This window comes from Leptinotarsa decemlineata, unplaced genomic scaffold (assembly GCF_025532065.1).
Source record: "Leptinotarsa decemlineata unplaced genomic scaffold, Ldec_3_MD MMD2_P_RNA_scaffold_9, whole genome shotgun sequence".
NCBI classification, from domain to species: domain Eukaryota; kingdom Metazoa; phylum Arthropoda; class Insecta; order Coleoptera; family Chrysomelidae; genus Leptinotarsa; species Leptinotarsa decemlineata.
This window is the reverse complement of record NW_027412536.1, coordinates 5282482-5307118: the sequence shown is the minus strand read 5'-3', so window position 1 is coordinate 5307118 and position 24637 is coordinate 5282482. Positions and strand designations below refer to the sequence as shown.

Here is a 24637-nt window from a genome sequence, read left to right as displayed (position 1 = left end):
TGTACATCAGAAAATGCGCCTTGAGGCATGGAACATATTTACCAAATATGCCAAAGATGTCTAAAAAATTATCTCAGTTATTATTAAAAAACTGATTATTTTTGAAAACTTTGCCACCCTGTATCTCAAAAGTTAAGGCGTTTAGGACATACGTCCATAGGAAGTTTTTCCTTAAAATGGGTCTAAGAATTACCTCCTTAGCATGTGTTTAAGGAACACCCTGTATATCTACTGTTTAAATTATTAGTTAAGACATTTTTTTCTTTTCTAAAATCATAACTAACAGTTCTCTACAAAATAACAGAAAAAAATTATTAACAATTTCATTGTTTAATAATTTAACAATTTGATATTAACAAATTCTCAATTTAGCTTCATTTTTTTAGAAGTTATAAAAATTACAAAAACAATCACGAGCATAAAAATACCGAAAAATTTGTTTTTCCATTATTTATTTAATTTTGAAAATATACGTGCTGCAAATGTTGCATCAGCTGATCCAATTGCATTCCAATTGTGATCATCTTCAAAGAGGAAGATTAAAACTTCCTCTTTGAAGATGATCACTTGGTGATCGAAACACGTGTCGAGGTGTTGAAAATAACGGGTTGGTGTTGGGAAAAAACTTCAATAATATTCATTACTACACCAAAGGTTCCAAATAGTGCATCATAAGTAATATTCCCTACAAATCTGATTTTGTAGGTAATTTCACTTTTCCGAACGACGTGCAGAAAAAATACTACTTTGCGCACGCTCGTAGGAAAAAAATAACACCTTGAAATATTTTTCAGATACACACTGTGGTGGTTCGGGTTGTGCGGCACTAGACTATACCGTGCTCCGGACTATAAGGCACCAATGTGGACGATGGGAAAAGGGTGAAGAGTGCGGGAGGTAAGCGAACAGGCAGACACCGGGGAGTCCTCGGTTAGCTCTGGACTGAGTAGGACATGTAGTTAGGAGAACGCATGTTAGTTTTTTAGTTTATATAGTGACAACCACATGTTATATTGGTGGTAACCATCTATTGAGAAGTGTATTTAAGTTCCTGAGTTGCATTAAACATTAATACTCGCACTGTCTTTATCACTAAAGCTCTGAACCTGCATTGTATCCCTGAGTCTCATCGAACCGCGGCATAAGTGACCCCCAACTAGGGCAGAGCTAGTGATTAGGAAAGCGGTGGCGAAAATATCTAAGTGAATCATCGAAAAATCTGAATTATACAGTGGCCTGTTCAGAATTTTATGGAATAAAAACAGGAAGTTCCCAGACGTCCGGGCATTTGATTCTTAAAGGAGCAGCAGCAAGTGGAACGTTTCAACATAGGAGAGAGGAAGAGAAGCGCATACGAAGCAAACCAGCGTGCGACGAATCGACAACAGGTGACTCGGTGAAGTGCTCAGTCGGTAAGACGTTTCGATTTTGAACCTTATATTACTTTGCAATTAAGTTGACATTGCAGTGCGTAGCGAATAAATGTAAATTCCTGGAATTCGCAAACGACCCGAACAAAAAACAAGTATTATCATCGTCCATAGATATTCTAATAAGTCCGCTCACTCTCAGCAGCGACCCAAATCATCACCCTCCGTCCTCGCGCGTCCCTTGCCTGGCCGGTCGGTCGTCAGTGCCCGTCTGACGGGGGCGCCAGTTTAACAGAGTGTCTTCGATTGAACAGTTCGCATCGTTCCGGCCAGTTATACTTAGTGCGTAAAATAAACATTTTATTGGAACTTTTATTCTTGTAGTTATTTGAACATTTTTTATTGTTGTGATGACTTCTCACCGTACCTTTTGCAGTGTGGATTCTTGTGATAGTTTACGTGAAAATATTTCATTTTTTCGATTCCCCAAAGATGCCACAAGGTAATAAATTCATCAAATACATAATGTCAGTTATAGGTCAAAAATGTTTCGGTAGTAATGTGATTTAGATACTATTTATAACTAATGTTCAAACTATATTTCGCAGGTGTCAGCAGTGGAAAAAAGCATTTGGTTTTGTTGGAGACCACAAATATGCTAACTTAACACCTGAACAAGCCTACATTAGAATACGAGTTTGTAGAAAACATTTTGACGATGAATCCTTCACTTCCTCTGGAAAACATTTACTTACCACTGCTGTGCCCTTAAAGTTTCCAACAAAATTGGACGGTAAGAAATTTTCCACTTCACAAGCATGGAACATTTTTTTGAATGAGTTATTTTCAGGTAATGATCAAAACAATGACAATCCAGGTCCCTCCAGCGTATTAGCTCCTTCAAAATTAGATGCGTGTACACAAACAGATACATGTCATGAAGTTGAACAAGGTAAATGCCAAAGCTCTATGATGATGAACATAATCACTCATTCATATTACAAATGTTTTTTAGAATTAATTCCCAACAAAGAAACTGATTATGTACTACAATCCAATAAATCAGTCCAAAGTGGGTTATCTCAAGAATTCGTGGAAGGTAAAAATACAATTTTTTGGCTTTCTTCTTCTCCAAATCAAAAAAATAGAAATAACAACTTCCATGAAAGAAGTAAAATCAAAAAAAAAATTACAAACACTCTCTGTTGATAGGTTCATGTATATCATTCAAAGACGTTTGAATCATTAACAAAAGGGAATAAAGAGTCCATCTATTTTTTTGATTTGGAGAAGAAGAAAACCAAAAAATTGTTCCTCAAACTTCATTCTCTCCACAAAAAGACCTAATTCCTCAGTAAAAATACACTAATTGGTACTTGACTCTAACCTAAAATTCTTTCTATTTATTCCTCGAATCACTTCTAATATGTGCTAATTTCTTTATAGATGTATCGTGTCAAACTTCTTCCAAATTATCTGATAGCAGTCCCAGAAAGCAAGGACTCAGGAGAAGAATTAAGGAGGTGCAAAGCGAGCTCAAATCTTCGAAAAGGCGCAAAACGGTAACACGAGAAGATGTTGAACAATTTTTGGACGAGCAGTACCCACAGGAGGCCACTATGTTGATGAAAAATCAACTGACATTACTCGACAAAAATCCCAAAGGAGCCAGGTACTCTAAAGAAGTCAAGCATTTTGCTTTGAGCTTATTTTTATTAGGACCAGAAGCATACAAGAAATTACCTAAAGTTATGAGATTGCCATCTCCCTATACTCTGAGAAAGCTGACTGAACATTGGAAAATTACCCCAGGATTCAATGAATTCATTTTTAAAATTTTGGAATTAAGAGTACCTTTGATGTCAGGTAAAACTAAGGATTGTATTTTATGCATTGACGAAATGTCAATCAAATCAAATTTATTTTATAATGTGTCAAGAGACGTCGTCGTTTCGACTTTTATAAAGTCATCCTCAGGGCACTACAAAGTTGCAGTGAATCAGATATAAATACACACATACAGGTGAAAAATTATTAAAATTTGCGACTAGAATCACTTCTGCGGATGAGAGGTCAAGATTGAGTAAATTTGGTACAATTCAATTGACAGTAAAAATGTAATGTAGAGGACAGAGGAGGTCAATTGAATTGTACCAAATTAATGTACTCAATATTGACCTCTCATTCGCAGAAGTGATTCTTTTCGCAAATTTCAATATTTTTTTACCTTGTGTGTATTTATATCTGATTTACTGTAACTTTGTAGTGCCCTGAAGATGACTTTATAAAAGTCGAAACGTCGGCAACGAAATAATAGTAGTTTCAGTTATTCGATCTAACTCCAACCAACCCCCAGCTAAATATTTGAAATGTGTCTAAATATATATGCCAAAATACTGAATAGATTATAATTATACTATCAGGGTATACTCAAGAAAACAACAAATCACCATTTGATTAGGTAATATGTAAATAAAGATTATTCATCTTCATTTTCTCTTTATTGTGGAGTCCCTTTATAAGTATCTCAACCTTTTTACCTGCCCATAATTTAAGAAATCAGATAATTCATGCCAGTTATTACAACGAAATATTCCTCAATTTATTGTTATTAGAATCTCATATTATATAATCATCTCAATGAAAGATCATACAAAAACATAAATACATAATATATAATGAATATGATCAACACTTGACGCCTGACCCTCGTAGACACACTTTCGAGTAAACATATTGTTCGCGCTGCTGACTGACCCTCGTATAACGTATTTCTGCTGGTAGCCGCATGATTTACGACCGCTCGCAAAAAAAGCGGCATATTTTACCCACATCAAAGGAGTTACCAGACTTATTAGAATATCTATGGACGATGGTATTATCATCGTCCATAGATATTCTAATAAGTCCGCTCACTCTCAGCAGCGACCCAAATCATCACCCTCCATTTTCGCGCGTCCCTTGCCTGGCCGGTCGGTCGTCAGTGTCCGTCTGACGGGGGCGCCAGTTTAACAGAGTGTCTCCGATTGAACAGTTCGCATCGTTCCGGCCAGTTATACTTAGTGCGTAAAATAAACATTTTATTGCAACTTTTATTCTTGTAGTTATTTGAACATTTTTTATTGTTGTGATGACTTCTCACCGTACCTTTTGCAGTGTGGATTCTTGTGATAGTTTACGTGAAAATATTTCATTTTTCCGATTCCCCAAAGATGCCACAAGGTAATAAATTCATCAAATACATAATGTCAGTTATAGGTCAAAAATGTTTCGGTAGTAATGTGATTTAGATACTATTTATAACTAATGTTCAAACTATATTTACTATATTTCGCAGCATTTGGTTTTGTTGGAGACCACAAATATGCTAACTTAATACCTGAGCAAGCCTACATTAGAATACGAGTTTGTAGAAAACATTTTGACAATGAATCCTTCACTTCCTCTGGAAAACATTTACTTACCACTGCTGTGCCCTTAAAGTTTCCAGCAAAATTGGACGGTAAGAAATTTTCCACTTCACAAGCATGGAATATTTTTTTGAATGAGTTATTTTCAGGTAATGATCAAAACAATGACAATCCAGGTCCCTCCAGCGTATTAGCTCCTTCAAAATTAGATGCGTGTACACAAACAGATACATGTCATGAAGTTGAACAAGGTAAATGCCAAAGCTCTATGATGATGAACATAATCACTCATTCATATTACAAATGTTTTTTAGAATTAATTCCCAACAAAGAAACTGATTATGTACTACAATCCAATAAATCAGTCCAAAGTGGGTTATCTCAAGAATTCGTGGAAGGTGAAAATACAATTTTTTGGCTTTCTTCTTCTCCAAATCAAAAAAATAGAAATAACAACTTCCATGGAAGAAGTAAAATCAAAAAAAAAAAATTACAAACACTCTCTGTTGATAGGTTCATGTATATCATTCAAAGACGTTTGAATCATTAACAAAAGGGAATAAAGAGTCCATCAATTTTTTTGATTTGGAGAAGAAGAAAACCAAAAAATTGTTCCTCAAACTTCATTCTCTCCACAAAAAGACCTAATTCCTCAGTAAAAATACACTAATTGGTACTTGAATCTAACCTAAAATTCTTTCTATTTATTCCTCGAATCACTTCTAATATGTGCTAATTTCTTTATAGATGTATCGTGTCAAACTTCTTCCAAATTATCTGATAGCAGTCCCAGGAGGACTCAGGAGAAGAATTAAGGAGCTGCAAAGCGAGCTCAAATCTTCGAAAAGGTGCAAAACGGTAACACGAGAAGATGTTGAACAATTTTTGGACGAGCAGTACCCACAGGAGGCCACTATGTTGATGAAAAATCAACTGACATTACTCGACAAAAATCCCAAAGGAGCCAGGTACTCTAAAGAAGTCAAGCATTTTGCTTTGAGCTTATTTTTATTAGGACCAGAAGCATACAAGAAATTATCTAAAGTTATGAGATTGCCATCTCCCTCTACTCTGAGAAAGCTGACTGAACATTGGAAAATTACCCCAGGATTCAATGAATTCATTTTTAAAATTTTGGAATTAAGAGTACCTTTGATGTCAGGTAAAACTAAGGATTGTATTTTATGCATTGACGAAATGTCAATCAAATCAAATTTATTTTATAATGTGTCAAGAGACGTCGTCGTTTCGACTTTTATAAAGTCATCCTCAGGGCACTACAAAGTTGCAGTGAATCAGATATAAATACACACATACAGGTGAAAAATTATTGAAATTTGCGACTAGAATCACTTCTGCGGATGAGAGGTCAAGATTGAGTAAATTTGGTACAATTCAATTGACAGTAAAAATGTAATGTAGAGGACAGAGGAGGTCAATTGAATTGTACCAAATTAATGTACTCAATATTGACCTCTCATTCGCAGAAGTGATTCTTGTCGCAAATTTCAATATTTTTTTGCCTTGTGTGTATTTATATCTGATTTACTGTAACTTTGTAGTGCCCTGAAGATGACTTTATAAAAGTCGAAACGTCGGCAACGAAATAATAGTAGTTTCAGTTATTCGACCTAACTCCAACCAACCCCCAGCTAAATATTTGAAATGTGTCTAAATATATATGCCAAAATACTGAATAGATTATAATTATACTATCAGGGTATACTCAAGAAAACAACAAATCACCATTTGATTAGGTAATATGTAAATAAAGATTATTCATCTTCATTTTCTCTTTATTGTGGAGTCCCTTTATAAGTATCTCAACCTTTTTACCTGCCCATAATTTAAGAAATCAGATAATTCATGCCAGTTATTACAACGAAATATTCCTCAATTTATTGTTATTAGAATCTCATATTATATAATCATCTCAATGAAAGATCATACAAAAACATAAATACATAATATATAATGAATATGATCAACACTTGACGCCTGACCCTCGTAGAGACACTTTCGAGTAAACATATTGTTCGCGCTGCTGACTGACCCTCGTATAACGTATTTCTGCTGGTAGCCGCATGATTTACGACCGCTCGCAAAAAAAGCGGCATATTTTACCCACATCAAAGGAGTTACCAGACTTATTAGAATATCTATGGACGATGGTATTATATTGTGAGTTCTTTTTATGTACCTATTAAAGGAAATAACAGAAACTGTATTAGCACATAATATTTAGAATATTTTGTTGACAATTTTACGAATTTTGTATTAAAATATGAGTTCGAAACGAAATAGAAAGGATAGGAACAAATTAGAATTAGATAGTTCATTTACGAATTCTAATGAGATGGAAGATAAATTGAATAGGTTAATGACAGGGATGGTCGCCTTACAAGAATCGGTTGAAAAATTGACGATTAATGTTGATCATATCGAAAAACATACTAGGGAACTTGAAAAAACCGCAGTACCTTCTTCCGCCGCAAATAATCTACCGGAGTTTTCAAGTGTTGATTCTCGTCAAACGGAAATACAGATAGCTACGGTAAAAGATAGGAATTATATATCGAACTGGAAAGAATTGAGGGGTACCAATCTGGTGTTTTACCAAAATACAAAGTTTCATCCTATGGCATTTCTGAAAAAATTGAATAAAATCTTTATTGAAGCGGGGGTCCCGGACGATTGTAAATTGGGTTTAGCAGTGACGTGCTTGAGGGGTGCCGCGGCAGATTGGATAGCAATAAAAGAAAGCAGTTTCAATTCATTTCAAGATTTTACCACTGCTTTCACGGATCGCTTCTGGAGCGTAGACAAGCAGAGGGATTTAGTTTTAGACTTACATTATGGCAGATACGAATCAGGCAGTAGATCTGATTATTTTCTGAATTTAATTAGTCAAGCAAGCTTTCTTACGGAAAAAATTACTACAGCAAAATTGATCGAAATAATCGCCAAGCATTTTTCGCCAGATATTCAGAGGGGCATTATTACAAACGGGTTCGCGACAATAGATGATGTTGAATCTTTTTTACAGAAAATCGACGACAGCTACAAGGTCGACCCGACGGATAATTCTAACAGAAATCCGCGAAGAAACAATAATAATTACAGGGAGGCGCCTATTACTAGAAGTAATGCGAATTCAGCAAATCATAGTCGTAATCAAAATGAGCGTCGTGACGAATCGAGGGTGGAACAAGCGAGAATGAGTTATATAACGGTTTTCAATCGGGACACCGAGGAATTATTAACTGACTCAGATGAAGATCTGGAAGAAAATGAAATGGTGGCCCCTACGATTATCATGTCAGTGGGCAACAGAAATATCGAAGTATTGTTAGATAACGGGTCAGAGGTGTGCGCTATATCTGAAAGTTTTTATTTTAGTTTGAAAGGGGGGTCGGAGGACATTCCTGTCCTACCTGTCACGAACGTAACCATAGCCGTAGCTGTGGGGGGTAAAACACAACGGGTGAAAAATCAAATTTTGCTACCAGTATCTATTTCGGGACAGGAAATGGATGTGACATGCTTAGTCGTTCCGTTTCTAAATTGTAATGTGATCTTTGGAGCTAATTGGCTATATGAGCACAAAACTATAATCGATTTTGAAAAATCACAGCTACGTTTTCACGTGGACAATCAAAGTATCTTAACGAATATTGATTTCAAGGTCAACGGGGCAGGAATACATATTGTATTGTACACAAATTTGTGTAAGAATTTGTCAGATGGGGCGGAAATATCGTCTAATACGGAAAATGGGGCAGTCAAAGCAAACACACATAAATATTCGCTACACGACTTGCGAAAAGCAGCCGATGATGCCATGACTGATGATTCTCACAAAGAAAAACTATTTATAATTTTGAAAGAAAATCGTAATGTTTTTTCAGAGTGTCCGGGACGTGTTAACTGTTATACGCACGAAATTGAATTGAATGATTATGAAGCATTCAATGCGGCCACATATCCTATTCCATTTAAATATAGGGAGGGAGTCACAAACCAAATAAGGGAAATGATAGCGTGGGACGTAATTCAGAAGGAAAAAACCGAATATATTTCACCTTTGGTATGCGTCACAATAAAAGATGGCAGCGTACGGGTATGTCTAGATGCTCGTTGGTTGAATTCAAAAATGAAAAAGAATTTTATCAATCCACCTAATCCTAATGAACTTTTATTTAGTTTCAAAAAACCATTGATTCAACTGCAGCCTACTGGCAAATTCCAATCGCTAAAGAACATACCAAATTTATTGGGTTTATTTATGAAGGGGAATCATACACCTTCAAAAGGTTACCCTTTGGTCTGAGTACGTCTATGGCATCGCTTATAACATGCTTGAAATCAGTTCTGGGGGGTAAATGCGAGAAATGCAGTTGCGTCTATGTAGATGACCTACTAATTTTTTCAAACAACATCGATGATCATTTCAACCATTTGGATAAAATATTCAAGAAGTTAAATTCGGCCGGGCTCACAGTTAAGTTAAGGAAATCCCAGTTTGTTCGTCGACAGGTTACATTTTTGGGACACATCATATCCTCTGAAGGGGTGCAAATTGACCCCAAGAGAATTGAATGTATTGATAAATTTCCCACACCCCGTAACATTAAGGAGTTGAGAGGATTCTTGGGTTTAGTTAATTATGAGCAGCGCTTTTGCAACAAGTATGCGAATCTTAGTGTTCCTTTATTGAAATTATTGAAAAAAGGAACACAGTGGTGTTGGGGGCAAGAACAAAAACATGCCTTTCTGGCCATTAAGAAAGCGTACTTACAATCGACGGTAGTAGCTCACCCCGATTTTAACCGCACCTTTCATATTCAATGCGATAGCTCAGATTATGCAGTGGGGGGTTGTCTTTTCCAGGTTGCAGAAAGTGGGGAGAGACAAGTGGTCGCATATACTAGCTGCACATTAAAGGGAAGCCAGCTTGTGTATACGGTAACCGAAAAGGAAGCTCTGGCTATTATACATTGTTTACGCCAGTGGCGTACCCTAATTTTAGGTAGGGATTTGGTAATATTTTCAGACCATAAGTCTTTAAGTTTTTTATTAACTTGCAAACTTCGTTCAGCCAGGTTATCTCGCTGGATAATGTTTATACAAGAGTTCGATTTCCGAGTGGAACACTGTAAGGGTTCCGAAAACGTCACAGCTGATATATTATCACGTTTCCCAGTAAAAGGGTGAGATAGATATTCGGCCTGAAAAATCTGAAAATGTACATATATCTTTGATCAAGTTGGCAGACCTCTCCAGTTTGAAAAAACAATTCAAAAATCTCAGAGCGGATCAACTGTGAGAGACATGGATTAAGGGGCGAATCGAGTTTTTAGAAAAAATGAGGAATGAAGTTAGGGTTCTTTCGGAATCGGAAGGTAAAATTCACCAGTGGTTCGTTGTACATGAAGGGTTGCTATTCAAAAGGGGGGATAATAAGTGTCAAGGGTTCAAGCTTTGTGTTCCGCAAATACAGGTCAAGGAACTTGTGTTGGCCCATCATGAAAGTATGGGGCATTTCGGCAAGGAGAAAACGTATCTGCATATGCGTCAGAAGTTTTTCTGGCCAAAAATGCAGAAAATGGTGCGCCACATTGTCGCCGCTTGCGACTTATGTCAAAAGGCCAAGTGTTCTCCTAAGAGTCAGGGTTGGATAAACCCTATTCTGGTCACGAAACCAGGAGAATTAGTATGTTTGGATCTAATTGGGCCTCTACCGCAAACCACCACCCAACTTCTGGTAGTCGTGGATGCTTTCTCCAAATTTACGAAACTATATGCCTTACGAAGAGCAACCACTTGTTCCATTTTGCATAGACTCGAAAATGATTATTTTCCAAAGGTTCAAAAACCCACATGTATTTTGTCCGATAATGCCACACAATTCACGAGTACGAAGTGGCACAATAAATTGAACGGCCTAGGCGTCAAAACTAAATTGATATCAGTGTATTTCCCTCAGGGAAATATAACAGAAAGATATAATAAAGAAATCGGGCGGCTATTACGTTCATATTGTCACGAAAAGCACACAAAATGGCCGAATATGTTGGAGTTTGTAGAGAATTGCCTTAACAACGTTCTCAACTCGAGTACCGGTTTTACAGCCAATTATTTGCAATTCGGTACCGAACAGCCGAATCCTATCGCCAAGTATTTGAGTTTTCCGACCGAATCTGAGTCCAACCAACCTCTCGGAAGAATTTGGGAACTGGCCGCTTCTAAGTTAAAGACTAAGGCCGAAAGGCGTGCTGAAAAAGCCAATCGGAAGGTCAAACCAACATTTTTCAAGGCGGGAGACGAGGTCCTAGTTAGGACACATTACAAATCCTCAGCGGAGGACAAAACCATCAAAAAGTTTTTTCTATTATATGAAGGACCTTTTAAGGTAATTCGACAAGCGGGTCCAAATTCGTATATTATTGGCGACGGAGAAGGTACGGAGTTGTCAAAGCAAAAGGTTATCCATCTAAAACCGTATAAGACCATCCCGGTCCAATCTTAGATTTTAAGACTGATCTAGATATGCTTTATTTGTTTCTTTGTTTCTTTATTTTATTGAGTTAGGGGTAACCTAAATACTTATGTGAGAATTTTGTATTTAGTTAGGGGGGTGATGTGGTGGTTCGGGTTGTGCGGCACTAGACTATACCGTGCTCCGGACTATAAGGCACCAATGTGGACGATGGGAAAAGGGTGAAGAGTGCGGGAGGTAAGCGAACAGGCAGACACCGGGGAGTCCTCGGTTAGCTCTGGACTGAGTAGGACATGTAGTTAGGAGAACGCATGTTAGTTTTTTAGTTTATATAGTGACAACCACATGTTATATTGGTGGTAACCATCTATTGAAAAGTGTATTTAAGTTCATGAGTTGCATTAAACATTAATAATCGCACTGTCTTTATCACTAAAGTTCTGAACCTGCATTGTATCCCTGAGTCTCATCGAACCGCGGCAACACTCATTAAAATTAAATCAAGAGTTATTCCTCAATACGATAAAGAAATTTTCTTTCGGCCAAACACTACGATAAATATATTGTAATATACAGGACGTTTCTTTTATCATGTGGTAACATTGCTATATTCTGAACCGTAACAGATACGAAGACGATGATTAAATGTGAAAAAATGTAACTGTCAGCGAAAATAATACAATGGTCGTAAAAAATTTACGGGACTTCTCGAGTTATACGGTGTAGTGTTTCATTTGAAATACCCATTATCATCAGTTACAACAATCAAACAGAAAAAAAATTAATTTTATAATGAAATTTTGGAAAAAATGAAACCCATAAAAAATCAAAGCTACATGGCAATCTACATCAAATGCTCGAATTGTCAACCTCTTTGTTGTATGCACATAAGTTGTCGGTTCCGACAATTTCTGTGGCAATTTTCTAGCATAATAGGTGTAATGCTAATACATGCATCTCTTATTTTTTGTTTGAGATGTTCGATATCTGTACTTGTGTTGAAAAAATTTTGTCCTTTATGTATCCCCAGACAAAAAATCTAAAGGAGTAAGATCTGGGGATCGAGCTGGCCAGTTAATTGGACCATTGTCTCCAATCCATTTTCTTGGAAATCCTGAATCTAAATGTTTCCTTACTATTGCTGCATTAAGGGGAGGAGTGCCGTCCTGTTGAAAATATTGATTTCATGGCGAATATTCAGTGGTAATTCATCTGAATAGCCATCGAATTCATTGAATGAAAAAGAAGATACACTCCACTATTCAAATGATTATCGTGAACGAAAGGGCCAAGTATGTTTGTTGTTCCCACAATTCCCAACCAAACATTCATTCCGAACATTTCTTGGAAATTGGCTTCTTAGGGAAGTAAATGTTCATTTGTATTATTCCACCTAAAATGGATATTTCTGTCCGTCCATATTATATTTTTACAAATATTTCCAACTTCCCTATTTCTACGTCTTAACCACTTCGCAAATCTTACTCTCCTTCTGTAATCCCTTTCATTGAGGTGATGCACTTTGCATATCCTGTGGCATTTACATTTGTTCTTTTTCAGAATAGTTCTGGTGGATTTTACATAAATCCCCATTTTGTGGGCAATTTCTCGTAAAGAACAATCTTGATTATCATAATTTTTGTAACTGGCCAATCCTAAATAAAAAAAAATGTTTTCACTGTTTAAATTTTCATGAGGTAATATGTGCTTTCTCACACTTCCAGTAACCACACATTTTTTGTTTTCTTTCTGTCAAATGCACCAGTGTCCCTCAAATTTCTTTCTAATCGTCTAACCTTTGGATGTTCAGAATAGGACGATTCGGGTATAGCTCAACATACATATTCCTTGTCAAAAGAGGATTTCTATTTGATTTTGCATAACTAAATACCATATCAGTCCTTTCATAAGTTCAATACATCTTTGATAAGTTCATAAACGTCTGAAAGTTCTCAAAAGATATCAACAACGCATTCATTTTTTCTGTCATGAAACCAAGCAAAGCCTACGCTTTCAAGATTGTCAATTGAGATGCTATTTGATCATACCAAATTATATAACAATCTAATTTTGACCAAAACTGACATTTTCATTACCTCAGGATTGAGAATTATAAAAATATTACGAATTATAATTGATTAGGGAGAAATAAGCCTTCAAAGAAGGATTACGGCAATACAAAAATTTCCAAAACGCAAAACTAGGAATATTCATTGTGTCAGGGTACCTACCTGTCGAATTTATTGAGTTGTCTGAATTATATTTTGAAGAAATAGAAACAATTTACAAAAGAAGTAACGACAGGACCGTAATTTAAAATTTTTGTCACTGATGATGGTAGTTATTTCAAATGAAACGCTATAAAAATATCAAATGTGATATATCCTTGGATTGTGAATTTATTGCTTTATCAATATCTGTAACAAAAAAGGAAGGTCCGTATTTAAAACAAAAGTTGATGGTGGCTATGTTGACACGAAACGTTTTATCGAATATTTATCATATCGTCACAGTACACTTCGAGTACAATAACGTTTTATTTTTCCATTTTTTGATATTCTCCGAAATAACAATTCCATTCAAAAAAAACGAAAAACAGAATTTTTTGTTTTCCCCGTATAACTCGAGAAGAGCGAGAGCCCCCTTAATTTTCTTCGACCATTGTATTGTCCCCGATGACAGTTACCTTTTCTCATATTCAATCGTCTTCGTATCTATTACGGTTTAGAATACAGAGTGTAACATAAGTACGTTAAAATATTCAAGTGACGTATTCCTGAGACAATTTTAAGAAAAATAGTCTATATGAACTTGTGTCCGAAAATGCTCTTTTTCGGAGATACGGGGTGTTGAAATTGAATTTTTTTGTTCGCTTTTTGAAAATAACTTTTTCAAAAAATAAGTTATTCGCCCGAAATTCGGTACCCGAGGTTTTTTTTTGACGTGGGAAATCATAATTTCGTTTTAATTTTCATGTAACATGAGGGCGCTGCGTACGCTGTCATTATTTATTTCAAATTGCCCTAACTTTTTTGACAGAAAACTTTTGGTACTTTTCATTCCCATACTAATTTCCACACCTTTTCCAAGTGAAAAAGGTACACCTCCTAAACAACGCTATAGGTCAGTGGTCGCCAACATGTCGATCGTGAGCTACCGGTAGCTCGCGGAGGTAATTCTGGTAGCTCTCACAACGATTTTAATTTAAAAAATACAAACTGCAAAAATCAGAGAAGCTTCCGAAAATTCCACAAAAAAATCTAATTGTCATAATATTAAACATAAACAGCGGCAACGTTGCGGTGAGCGATCTGCCGCTGACGCCATCAAGCTAGAATCGGCTAGAACCGACCAGCCGGACCAGCGCGTTAGTGTTCGAGAACGATCTGGATTGCTTTGAACGGGATAAATACGTACGGCGCGGCGACATTGCGCTTAGTTTAAAACTGAACGCGTAACCAACGTCCAGCGGTTGGGTTAGTAGAGAACAACAAAAATAATATTATGGCAAGCAGTTGTAAGAAGGTAAAGACATACCACTTTCATTCGGAATGGGAAGAACAATACTTTTTTACAGAAGTTAAAGATATAAATGTGTGTTTGTTATGTAATACTTCGGTCTCCGTTGCTAAAAAAGGAAATATTGAGAGACATCATAAAACTGTACATTCTAATTTTGAAAAATCATTCCCACTACATTCTGCCGCCAGAAAGGAGAAACTGAAACAGTTAAAAAAGCAGTTAATTGGACAACAATCAATATTTTTAAGAACAGTCGACAAAAATAAGGCTGCAACTGAAGCATCGTACCGTGTGTCCCAGATAATTGCACAAAAAAAGAAACCTTATGAAGACGGGAAATTATAAAACAGGCGTTTTAGAAGCTGCTGATTCTTTATTTGCCAACTTTAGAAATAAAGAAGAGATAGTTTCAGCTATAAAATCTATGCAACTTTCTGCTAATACAGTGATGAGACGTGTAGAAGTAATGAGCAATGATATTTTTTTACAGTTAAGAACTGACTTAGATAACTGTGTTTATTTTTCACTTCAACTGGATGAATCAACAGATGTCGTTGACACTGCCCAGATGGCCGTGTTCGTCAGGATGGTTTTTAGTGATTTTACGATTAAAGAAGATCTTTTGAAGTTCATTCCACTGAAAGGACACACTACTGGACATGAGTTATTTTCTCATTTGAAAAATATTATTTCTTCCGAGAAAATTCCAATATCGAAAATGGTAGGCTTGACAACCAATGGCGCTCCATCTATGGTGGGTTGTGATAAGGGTCTGGTGGCGTTATGTCGTAAAGATGAAACTTTTCCGCAATTTCTCTGTTACCACTGCATTATCCATCAGCAAGCATTATGTGGAAATTTCCTGGAACTAAACAACGTTATGAAACTGGTGGTAAAAATTGGGAACAAAATTAGAGCTCAAGCGTTACAAAGAAGATTATTCAGAACCTTGGCCGATGAAGTTGAGTGTCAATACGGGGACCTACTCCTTCACTCTGAAGTCCGATGGTTAAGTAGAGGACGGTGCTGAAACGTTTTAATGATGTCCTATCTGGCATAGTTCAATTTTTCAAACAACGCGATGAACCGACTCCGGAACTAGAAAATTCAATCTAGCTTAGAGATTTTGGTTTTCTCGTGGACATTACAGAGAAATTAAACTTAATTTGCAGCTTCAGGGGAGAGACAAAGAACTAGCGGAAATGATTTCTGATATAAAAGCATTTATCAAAAAGCTGGAGTTTTGGGAACAAAACCTAATTAACAGCGATGCCAAGCATTTTCCTATTCTTTCAGAAAAAATGTCTCAAAATCCATTAGAACTCTATGACAACAAATATCATGTAGAAATAATTTCTACCCTGAAGAATAACTTCAAAAATCGTTTTAAGGATTTCAATGAAATAGCTTTAGTAGCGTATATAAAGTTGTTTCACCCTTTATGGAAATTGATATCCAACAGTTTGCAACTTGTGTTATGCAGAACTTTGGCGAAGACATCGCTGCAACAGAAATGGAAATCATTGAGTTTCAAAATGATTTAGCCTTAAAATCGTTAGTCTCAAGTACTAAATGTATCTGGCCTATTGTAAGTAAAGACAAATATTCAGTTATATGCCGTGTTGCCTTGAAAGTGAAAGCATTATTCAGTTCAACCTATTTGTGTGAATCTTCTTTTTCCAATATGAAGTTTATTGAGAACAAATATCGCAATCGACTTACAGATGAACATTTGGATAATTGTATTCGAATGTCTGCATCAAATTATACTGCAAACATTAAAAAAATTATTGATGAGTCTGAGTGTCAGCCTTCTCATTGAACGTGATTTTTTATTTTTCAATGTTTATGTTCATGATAGTGCGTTACTTTTTTGTTGTTATTATTAACTATTTTTAAATCATACGTGACATGCCGTTGTGGCTGGATAAAAGTTTGTGTTTATTTTTCAAACACCTTCGTTTGATAGGTAGGAATGTAGCTAAGAAGAAGTACGTACTAGTAATATTAGTTATTTTGTTATTAGTTTATTATTAGTACCTATGTATTATGTATTACCAGTTAAATAGTAAAATAAATACTTATAATGATAAAATAACTTTGGATTATTTCATTTACGTTGCGTTACGTGGCTTCCGTGTGGGTAGCTCGCTGTTTATTCCAAAATTAACAAAGTAGCTCAACACATTGAAGAGGTTGGCGACCACTGCTATAGGTGATCGTTTTCGAAATATTTACAATTTTTTATATCGATGCATATCACTTTATAGCCAAATTTGATTTCAATAATTTTTGTCACTCCGCTTGCAAATTAAGTCAATTAAATCGAGTAGGCTATGGAAGTTTGGTAATAAAAATAGAAGTTTGCTGTCACATTTTCAACTATTAATTGACAAATTCACAGTTCGGAGTTTATAAAGTGATTTTTTTGGTACCATGCCCAACTTTACGAATGCTGAAATGGCTGATATAGTTTTTGCATACGGCTTGGCTGACGGAAATTCAAGCGAGGCCAGACACATCTATCAAGAAAGGTATACTCTACGCGTGACTCGTTGTGCAGCGACATTTGCGAATCTTTTCCGGCGACTTTCCGAATCTGGAAGCTTTGAAACAAATTCTGCAGTAGGACGGCCACGGACTACAAGAACTGTAGAATTGGAATAAGAGGCCGTTCTCAAAGAAATTAGTGAACATCCAGAGACAAGTACAAGAAAAATTAGTCAAACTTCAAATGTGAGTCACATGACAGTTTACAGAATTTTAAAGAAACAGCAAGTATATCCTTATCATATTCAGCGTGTCCAGGCACTTACGCTACGTGATTTCCAACCACGTATTGAATTTGCTCAATGGCTTCAAAGAAAAGTCGAACAACATCCGCAAATTTTATCTAAAATCCTCTTCACAGATGAGGCTGATTTTTCAAGAAATGGTGTCATGAACTTCCATAACAACCACATCTGGGCGGAAGATAACTCACATGCGATAACGCAAACTCATTTCCAATACAGTATGGGTAGGCATAATTGGGGATTATTCAATTGGGCCCTATTTTCTCTCCTTACTTTTGAATGGAGATGCTTACCTTCATTTTTTGGAACACGATCTTCCCCAACTTATGGAAGATGTTCCCATTAGTCTCCGAAATCACCTTTGGTTTATGCACGATGGAGCTCCTGCTCATTTTAGTGTGATAGCAAGAAATTTTTCAGACGTAGCATATCCCTAACGATGGATAGAAAGAGCACTGAGCATTGGCCCCCGAGGACGCCGCACCTCAATTCCGTCGATTTTTTCTTTTGGGGACACCTAAAATCACTAGTTTATGCTAGCCCCATTCAAAAAGAGGAAATGTTGAGGGATCGCATCATAGATTGTTGCGAAACGATAAGAAACACTCCGGGCATTTTTTAACAGGTGCGGAATTCTTTGATGAGGAGAGCAGAAGCTGGTATTACTGTTGGGGGTCGTCACTTTGAACAGTTGTTGTAATAGTTGTTTCGTTCAATTTTTATATGTTTATTTTCCTAATAAATAACAGTACTTCTCCGAATTGTTTTCCAATATTTTCAAATATTTTATTGGAAAAAGTTGTTTATTTTGACGTAAGTATGTGGTGGATACATACTTACTTTTTGTACTCAGCAACTTCACTTAGCGCCCTAGGAGCTAAGTAATATGCGTCGATATAGTGTGTGTGTGTGTGTGTGTGCGTGCGTGCGTGCGTGCGTGCGTGCGTGCGTGCGTGTCTGTGCCTGTGTCCAATGGTTTCATTTAATATCGTACGAAATTAGGGTTAGTATTGTTTCCCATTTTTTTTTAATATGCGGAGTTTGTGGTTGTATACAATAGTTTTTGATTCTACTCAAAAATTCTCATTCATAGACATGATCCGCATAAAGTAGTGTTTTCATACAAAATTTTTCTGTTGTTTATTACGACAATCAACTATCACATTTTTTCACGTTCAATAATAGCGGTAAGTGTTCTCATCTATAAAAATTTTATATTAGTGTTTTACGTATCTGTCGCAGTAGTATATGAAACGTTCGGTGCTACTAAATATTTGTTTTAAATTAGAATTTTATTGATCATAGCATTTTGTTGGAACAGTGCGTTAGTCAAACGACACCGAATTACTATTACGAGAAGAATTCTATAATAAATCAAACGATCATAATATAACAAATGAGAAATATGCTCACACACAAAATATTTGGGAGTCATTCAAAATTACATTTTGAAAGTAATGTGAAATCGTATTGGAAGTACTGTGATATTCATGTGATATTTGAATTTTCTAGAATACTATAATGAGCCCAGGTTAATGTGTCATTTGAGTCAGCCAATAGAAAATGTTTGTCATCAAATTGGCTCAATCCAATTTGAATTTGTTCAACTGAATATAAATTATGAGATTGTGACTCAATTATCCTTTGAATTATCAATTTTTGAGTTCGTTCGAATAAACAATTTGAAGTTCAATACATAGATAAAGAGTGCGATGAAAATATAATATACAGCGAGGCAGCCAAATACAAGTTACTAAATGCGAAAATAAATGAAAAATAACGTTATACAGGGCGACAAAATGAAAGAAAACTGTTGAGGAATACGAAAAATATACAGGGTTATGTGAATATATTAAACAGCGAGACAAGGAAGTATAGATTACTCAGATGTGTGATTGTTGACTTCTTTACTTTATGGTAAAGTATGATCACTTAAATGAAATGAATAAAATCACTTTTGCCTAAATACCACTAGAAAATTTTATTTATACGGGTTTGATCCCATTATCAAGTATAATGGGATCAAACCCGAAACCGGTTGTTTAAATAAAATTTTCTAGTTGTATTCAGACGACAGTGTTTTTATTCATTTCATTCAATAGATTACTCAATGTGGAATAAAGTAAAAAATAATTGAAAAAAATACAAGACAATAACGACGTTATACGGGGAGACAAAAAGCTACTCATAGTGGTTAAGATTTATATTATTAGTTATACTTTAAGCTTATTCGAGACATGAATCAACACTCACAAAATACCTACAACTGGGCCGAAGTGACTGTAAGTGAAGTAAAGCCCCAGCAATGTCTAATATCTAGCGACAGATATGGACTCTTTTTCCTATGAAGAAATGTAATCCCCTCGCAACAATGCAATAACAATCCTTTCCTCGAGTTGATTGTTCCACAAGGTTCCGAGCGGAGGTCTGAAAATGATTAGAATGAAGCGCCATAAGAAAAAGCATGAGATTTCGAGGTTGAATCTGTATAGCTCATATAACGAAAAAACGCACGCAAAACAATATATTTTGAAATGTCATAGCCGAATACTTCGCTTCCTTATTGCCCCATTTTCGAACGGTTATTCTACACCTCCTCGACACCTTTGAATATATATATATATATATATATATATACAGGTTGTCCCTGGACTTCCTCTTTTCCGTCTCATAGCCGAATACTTCGCTTCCTTATTGCCCCATTTTCGAACGGTTATTCTACACCTCCTCGACACCTTTGAATATATATATATATATATATATATATATATATATATATATATACAGGTTGTCCCTGGACTTCCTCTTTTCCTCTCGGGAATGTATAGATGGGGTCAAAATATCACCAGTACTTCATATCACTTTTTTTCCTAAAATCCTTCGTTACCAAGTAACGGGCCCTCGAAGTTACAAAATGAAAAATGTTTTTCTTTGATAACTTTTCAAGTGAATATTCAAAATCATCCAAATTTTGGTAATTGACTAAACAAATGAATTCATTCGATGAGCTTTCATGCAGGAGTCAGTTGTTTTGCTACAAAGTCAGGAACGGACTACCCCCGATGGTCCACACCCCAAAACTTTGAAATGACAGATACTTTTCAATATTTTTCAACAAATTAAGGTTACTTGGATAATTTTATGAATAAAAGTACTCGTATGGAAAGTCAATCGGAGCAACGAGTCTTGATAAAAATGTAGTTTCACTCGACGACATCAAACCCGCTCATCCACCATTATTTGAAATGAATAATTATCAAAGCAGAAATAATAATGATAACGTTAATTCAACAACATTTATCCTGAGATGTCTACCATTATTCGAAAATATTAGTTTTTAAGGAAAATGGAAATGATAGGTAAAATGTTCATAACGAATTTTTATAATGCAAACACGTTTAACTAACGAAACTCAAGAGCCTCAAGAGCAAACAGAAATGAAAAATCCGCTACAGAAACTGCTCGATATGACCACCTTCTCTCTCTATACATTTTCTTAGTCTGCGAAGACACCCTCTCTGTACTTGAAATAGCATTCCAGGGTCGTTTCGTATGGCTTCACAATGTAATGTTATTCTATTCAACAATGCATCTCTTGTGTGAATAGGTGTAGCGTAAACAAGGCTTTTTAGATGCCCCCACAGAAAGAAATCCAATGGATTTAAATCCGGAGACCGCGATGGCCATGAATATGGCCCACCTCTACCAATCCATCTATTGTGGAAAATATGGTTCAGATGGTCACGCACAATCAAACTAAAATGAGGAGGAGCGCCATCATGCATAAACCACATATCTCTTCGGGTTTGCAATGGAACATGTTCCAAAAGTCCATTCAAATCGTTCTGAATGAACTCCAAATAACGTTCTCCATTCAATCGGTCCTGTAGAACGAATGGTCCTATTAGATGGTTTCCTATGATACCAGCCCAAACATTCACGTTGAATTTCCGTTGGTGTTTTAAAATCTGTTTTTAAAATCTGTTTTTCCGTTAACCAGCTGTCGCACCCCTACGAACGACAACCCTCAGAAGTCGAAACTTGTGCGAGCTAAGGATTAACGAGGTCTTACCTTTTAACGTGTGATTCCTAACACGGGTTGGACGATAGCAAGTGAAGATCGATCGTTCAGACTGGGGCTTGAACCACCGACCAACACGGCAGTCAATTCGAGTGAGTGAACAAATCACCCACGCCGAACCGCTTGGCTACCGACTGGTTTGCAATATCCCATGGGGATTTTCTTCGGCCCATATATGGAGATTATGAGAGTTGATAACTCCATCTCTACTGAAACCTGCTTCATCAGTGAATAAAACTTGATTAATAAAAGTCATATCCTATCTTTGCCTATCCATGAACTAACTGGCATATTCCAGTCGTGCTGGAAAATCTTGAGGTGTCATGGCATGTACCTTCTGGATGTGAAATGGGTGGAGCAGTTGTTCCCTAATTATTCTATGAATAGTGGACTTGGATGTATGGAACTGTTCTGATAGATTTCTGATGCTCATTGAAGGATCATCAGCGACGGCTTCCAAAATATTTTCCTCCAATACAACGGTACGTACAGTCCTAGGAGCGCCCTCACCACCTCGTTTTGGCAAAACTGTACCTACAATACTATCGAAATAAAACAACGTGCTCAAATTAATTATCAATTATTACATACCTGTCTCCCTCAAGCTGCGATCGACACGCTCGAATGTTTCTCTTGACGGTACCGTTCGATTGGGAAAATGCTCGGAATACAGACGACGAGCTTCTGCAGCATTACAAAATGCTCGTCCATAAAATACATGCATATCTGCATATTCATTGAATGTAAACTGTTCGGCCATATCAAAAAAATTCAAAATATCCTATAGAATATTGACAATACAATGATAGTCATATGACAACGCACCACTCAACAAAACAAAATCGCATTCCAGTTTCTCATTTTTCATCAAAACTTTCTAAAAGGTTTTTTTGTCAACATCTGTGAAAGAAATGGAACATAATTATACCCTGGATATTTTTCACCTGATCATGTGCAGCCGTTTTTGTAGTTCATTCGTTTGCTTTTTATTAGTATAGTAAATATTTTTTCCGATGTGCGTTTTTTCAGCTAAATTTAGATTCGTGTTAAAGAATTTCTCCCATAAAATTATAATTATCAGTGAAACTCCTCAACAGTTTAGCTGTGAAGAAGAATTTGAAACATTCGAATGTTGAGTTTCATGAGATTCAGATAACTGATCAACACGAAACGTGATTATTCCACACGTATTATGTACATACAAAATATGGAATGAATTCGATATTTCATAGTAGAGTAGCTTGTTAGTTTAAAAACACCACGAATCTAAAGAAGTTGATATTTCTTTTGAAAAAATATCTGCTATCACAATTGTGACTTTAACTTCCATATAGGTACTGTACTTTTTGTTTACGACTTCATTTTAGCATACTTTGTATTATTCTTGTTATAAATGTTGTTGAATTAACGTTATCATTATTATTTCTGCTTTGATAATTATTCATTTCAAATAATGGTGGACGAGCGGGTTTGATGTCGTCGAGTAGAACTACATTTTTATCAAGACTCGTTGCTCCGATCGACTTTCCACACGAGTACTTTTATTCATAAAATTGTCCAAGTAACCTTATTTTGTTGAAAAATATTGAAAAATATCTGTCATTTCAAAGTTTTGGGGTGTGGACCATCGGAGGTAGTCCGTTCCTGACTTTGTAGCAAAACAACTGACTCCTGCATGAAAGCTCATCGACGGAATTCATTTGTTTAGTCAATTACCAAAATTTGGATGATTTTGAATATTCACTTGAAAAGTTATCAAAGAAAAACATTTTTCATTTTGTAACTTCGAGGGCCCGTAACTTGGTTACGAAGACTTTTAGGAAAAAAAGTTATATGAAGTACTGGTGATATTTTGACCCCATCTATACATTCCCGAGAGGAAAAGAGGAAGTCCAGGGACACCCTGTATATATATATATATATATATATATATATATATATATATATATATATATATATATATATATATATATATATATATATATATATATATATATATATATATATATATATATAAGTCGCTCCGGGGCGACTTCATTGATTCCAGTGGCGCGTTTGCCTTTTCAGCTGCAGCTGTTGAAGGTGCAACTAGGATAAGTTAACGTTTTGCTTATTTTTGACAGATATCCCCTTTATTTTAAAAAACAAGTTTGGTTGATTGTCATCAATTCATGTATACATAACAAAATCATCATGGAGTTTAACTTTTCTGATACATTTTTACTTATACGGACATTTTTAGAGAGAAATTCAAAATGTGTTATAGAAATTTTAACATGACTGGTGCAAAGTTTCAATCACTTGGCTATTTTCTTAAACAAACCTTTGATTTCGAAAAAGCAGAGGCAACTAAAAAAAAATGCAAATAATTTCGATAGAACTATTATTATTATTATAAATTTTATACAACAATAATATTACAATATTATTACAATAATACTGGGTACAAAAAATTACTTATTGATCTAAATGAGGATGACAAACACTTATAGTCTACATTTCAGTATGTCGTCCTCCACGTTCAATACAAATTATGGTCCTTCTACTGACATCTGTAACTGCACAGCACTCGCGAATGGTATTTTCCGGATGTTGTATGTCAGTAAATGGTCTACTTCGGTACATTTTATGTTTCAGATAACCCCACAAGGAAAAGTCTAAAGGCGTCAAGTCGGGTGATCTAGGTGGCCAATAATGTTCCCAGTTACGTCCAGTAACCATAGGTCGTATTTAATATTTAAAGGCATATTATCTAAAACTTCACTAACCTCATTATTTAAAAGGTTGAGATAACCGACGGATGATAGATCTTCCCTAAAGAAAAATGGCCCAATTATTTGGTCGTTAAGTATCCCACACCATACATTAGTTTTAAAGGAATACTGATCACCACATTCAACTGTGAAATTGGGAGTTTTTTGGGCCCACCATCGGCAATTTTGAGAACTTACCGTTCCATT

The 24637-nt window shown here is 35.8% G+C and overlaps 1 protein-coding gene and 1 long non-coding RNA gene across 4 annotated transcripts; both read left to right on the top strand.

Moving 5' to 3' along the window:
• Positions 1 to 672: 672 nt before the first annotated feature.
• LOC141480588 (uncharacterized) lies at positions 673 to 11697 on the top strand. Its single transcript, XR_012464440.1, has 2 exons — positions 673 to 1412; positions 11410 to 11697. It is a non-coding gene; the product is annotated as an uncharacterized lncRNA (long non-coding RNA).
• LOC141480587 (uncharacterized) lies at positions 4754 to 11697 on the top strand. Of its 3 annotated transcripts, XM_074170773.1 has the most exons (4): positions 4754 to 4872; positions 4930 to 5031; positions 5095 to 5178; positions 5528 to 11697. In XM_074170773.1, exon 4 carries the CDS (start codon positions 7065 to 7067, stop codon positions 9108 to 9110), a length of 2046 nt encoding a protein of 681 aa, XP_074026874.1. In that variant the 5' UTR covers positions 4754 to 4872; positions 4930 to 5031; positions 5095 to 5178; positions 5528 to 7064; the 3' UTR covers positions 9111 to 11697. The 3 variants fall into 3 exon arrangements, with proteins under 3 accessions (XP_074026874.1, XP_074026873.1, XP_074026872.1); XM_074170772.1 differs by having other exon boundaries at positions 4849 to 5031; XM_074170771.1 differs by having other exon boundaries at positions 4849 to 5178.
• Positions 11698 to 24637: the final 12940 nt, after the last annotated feature.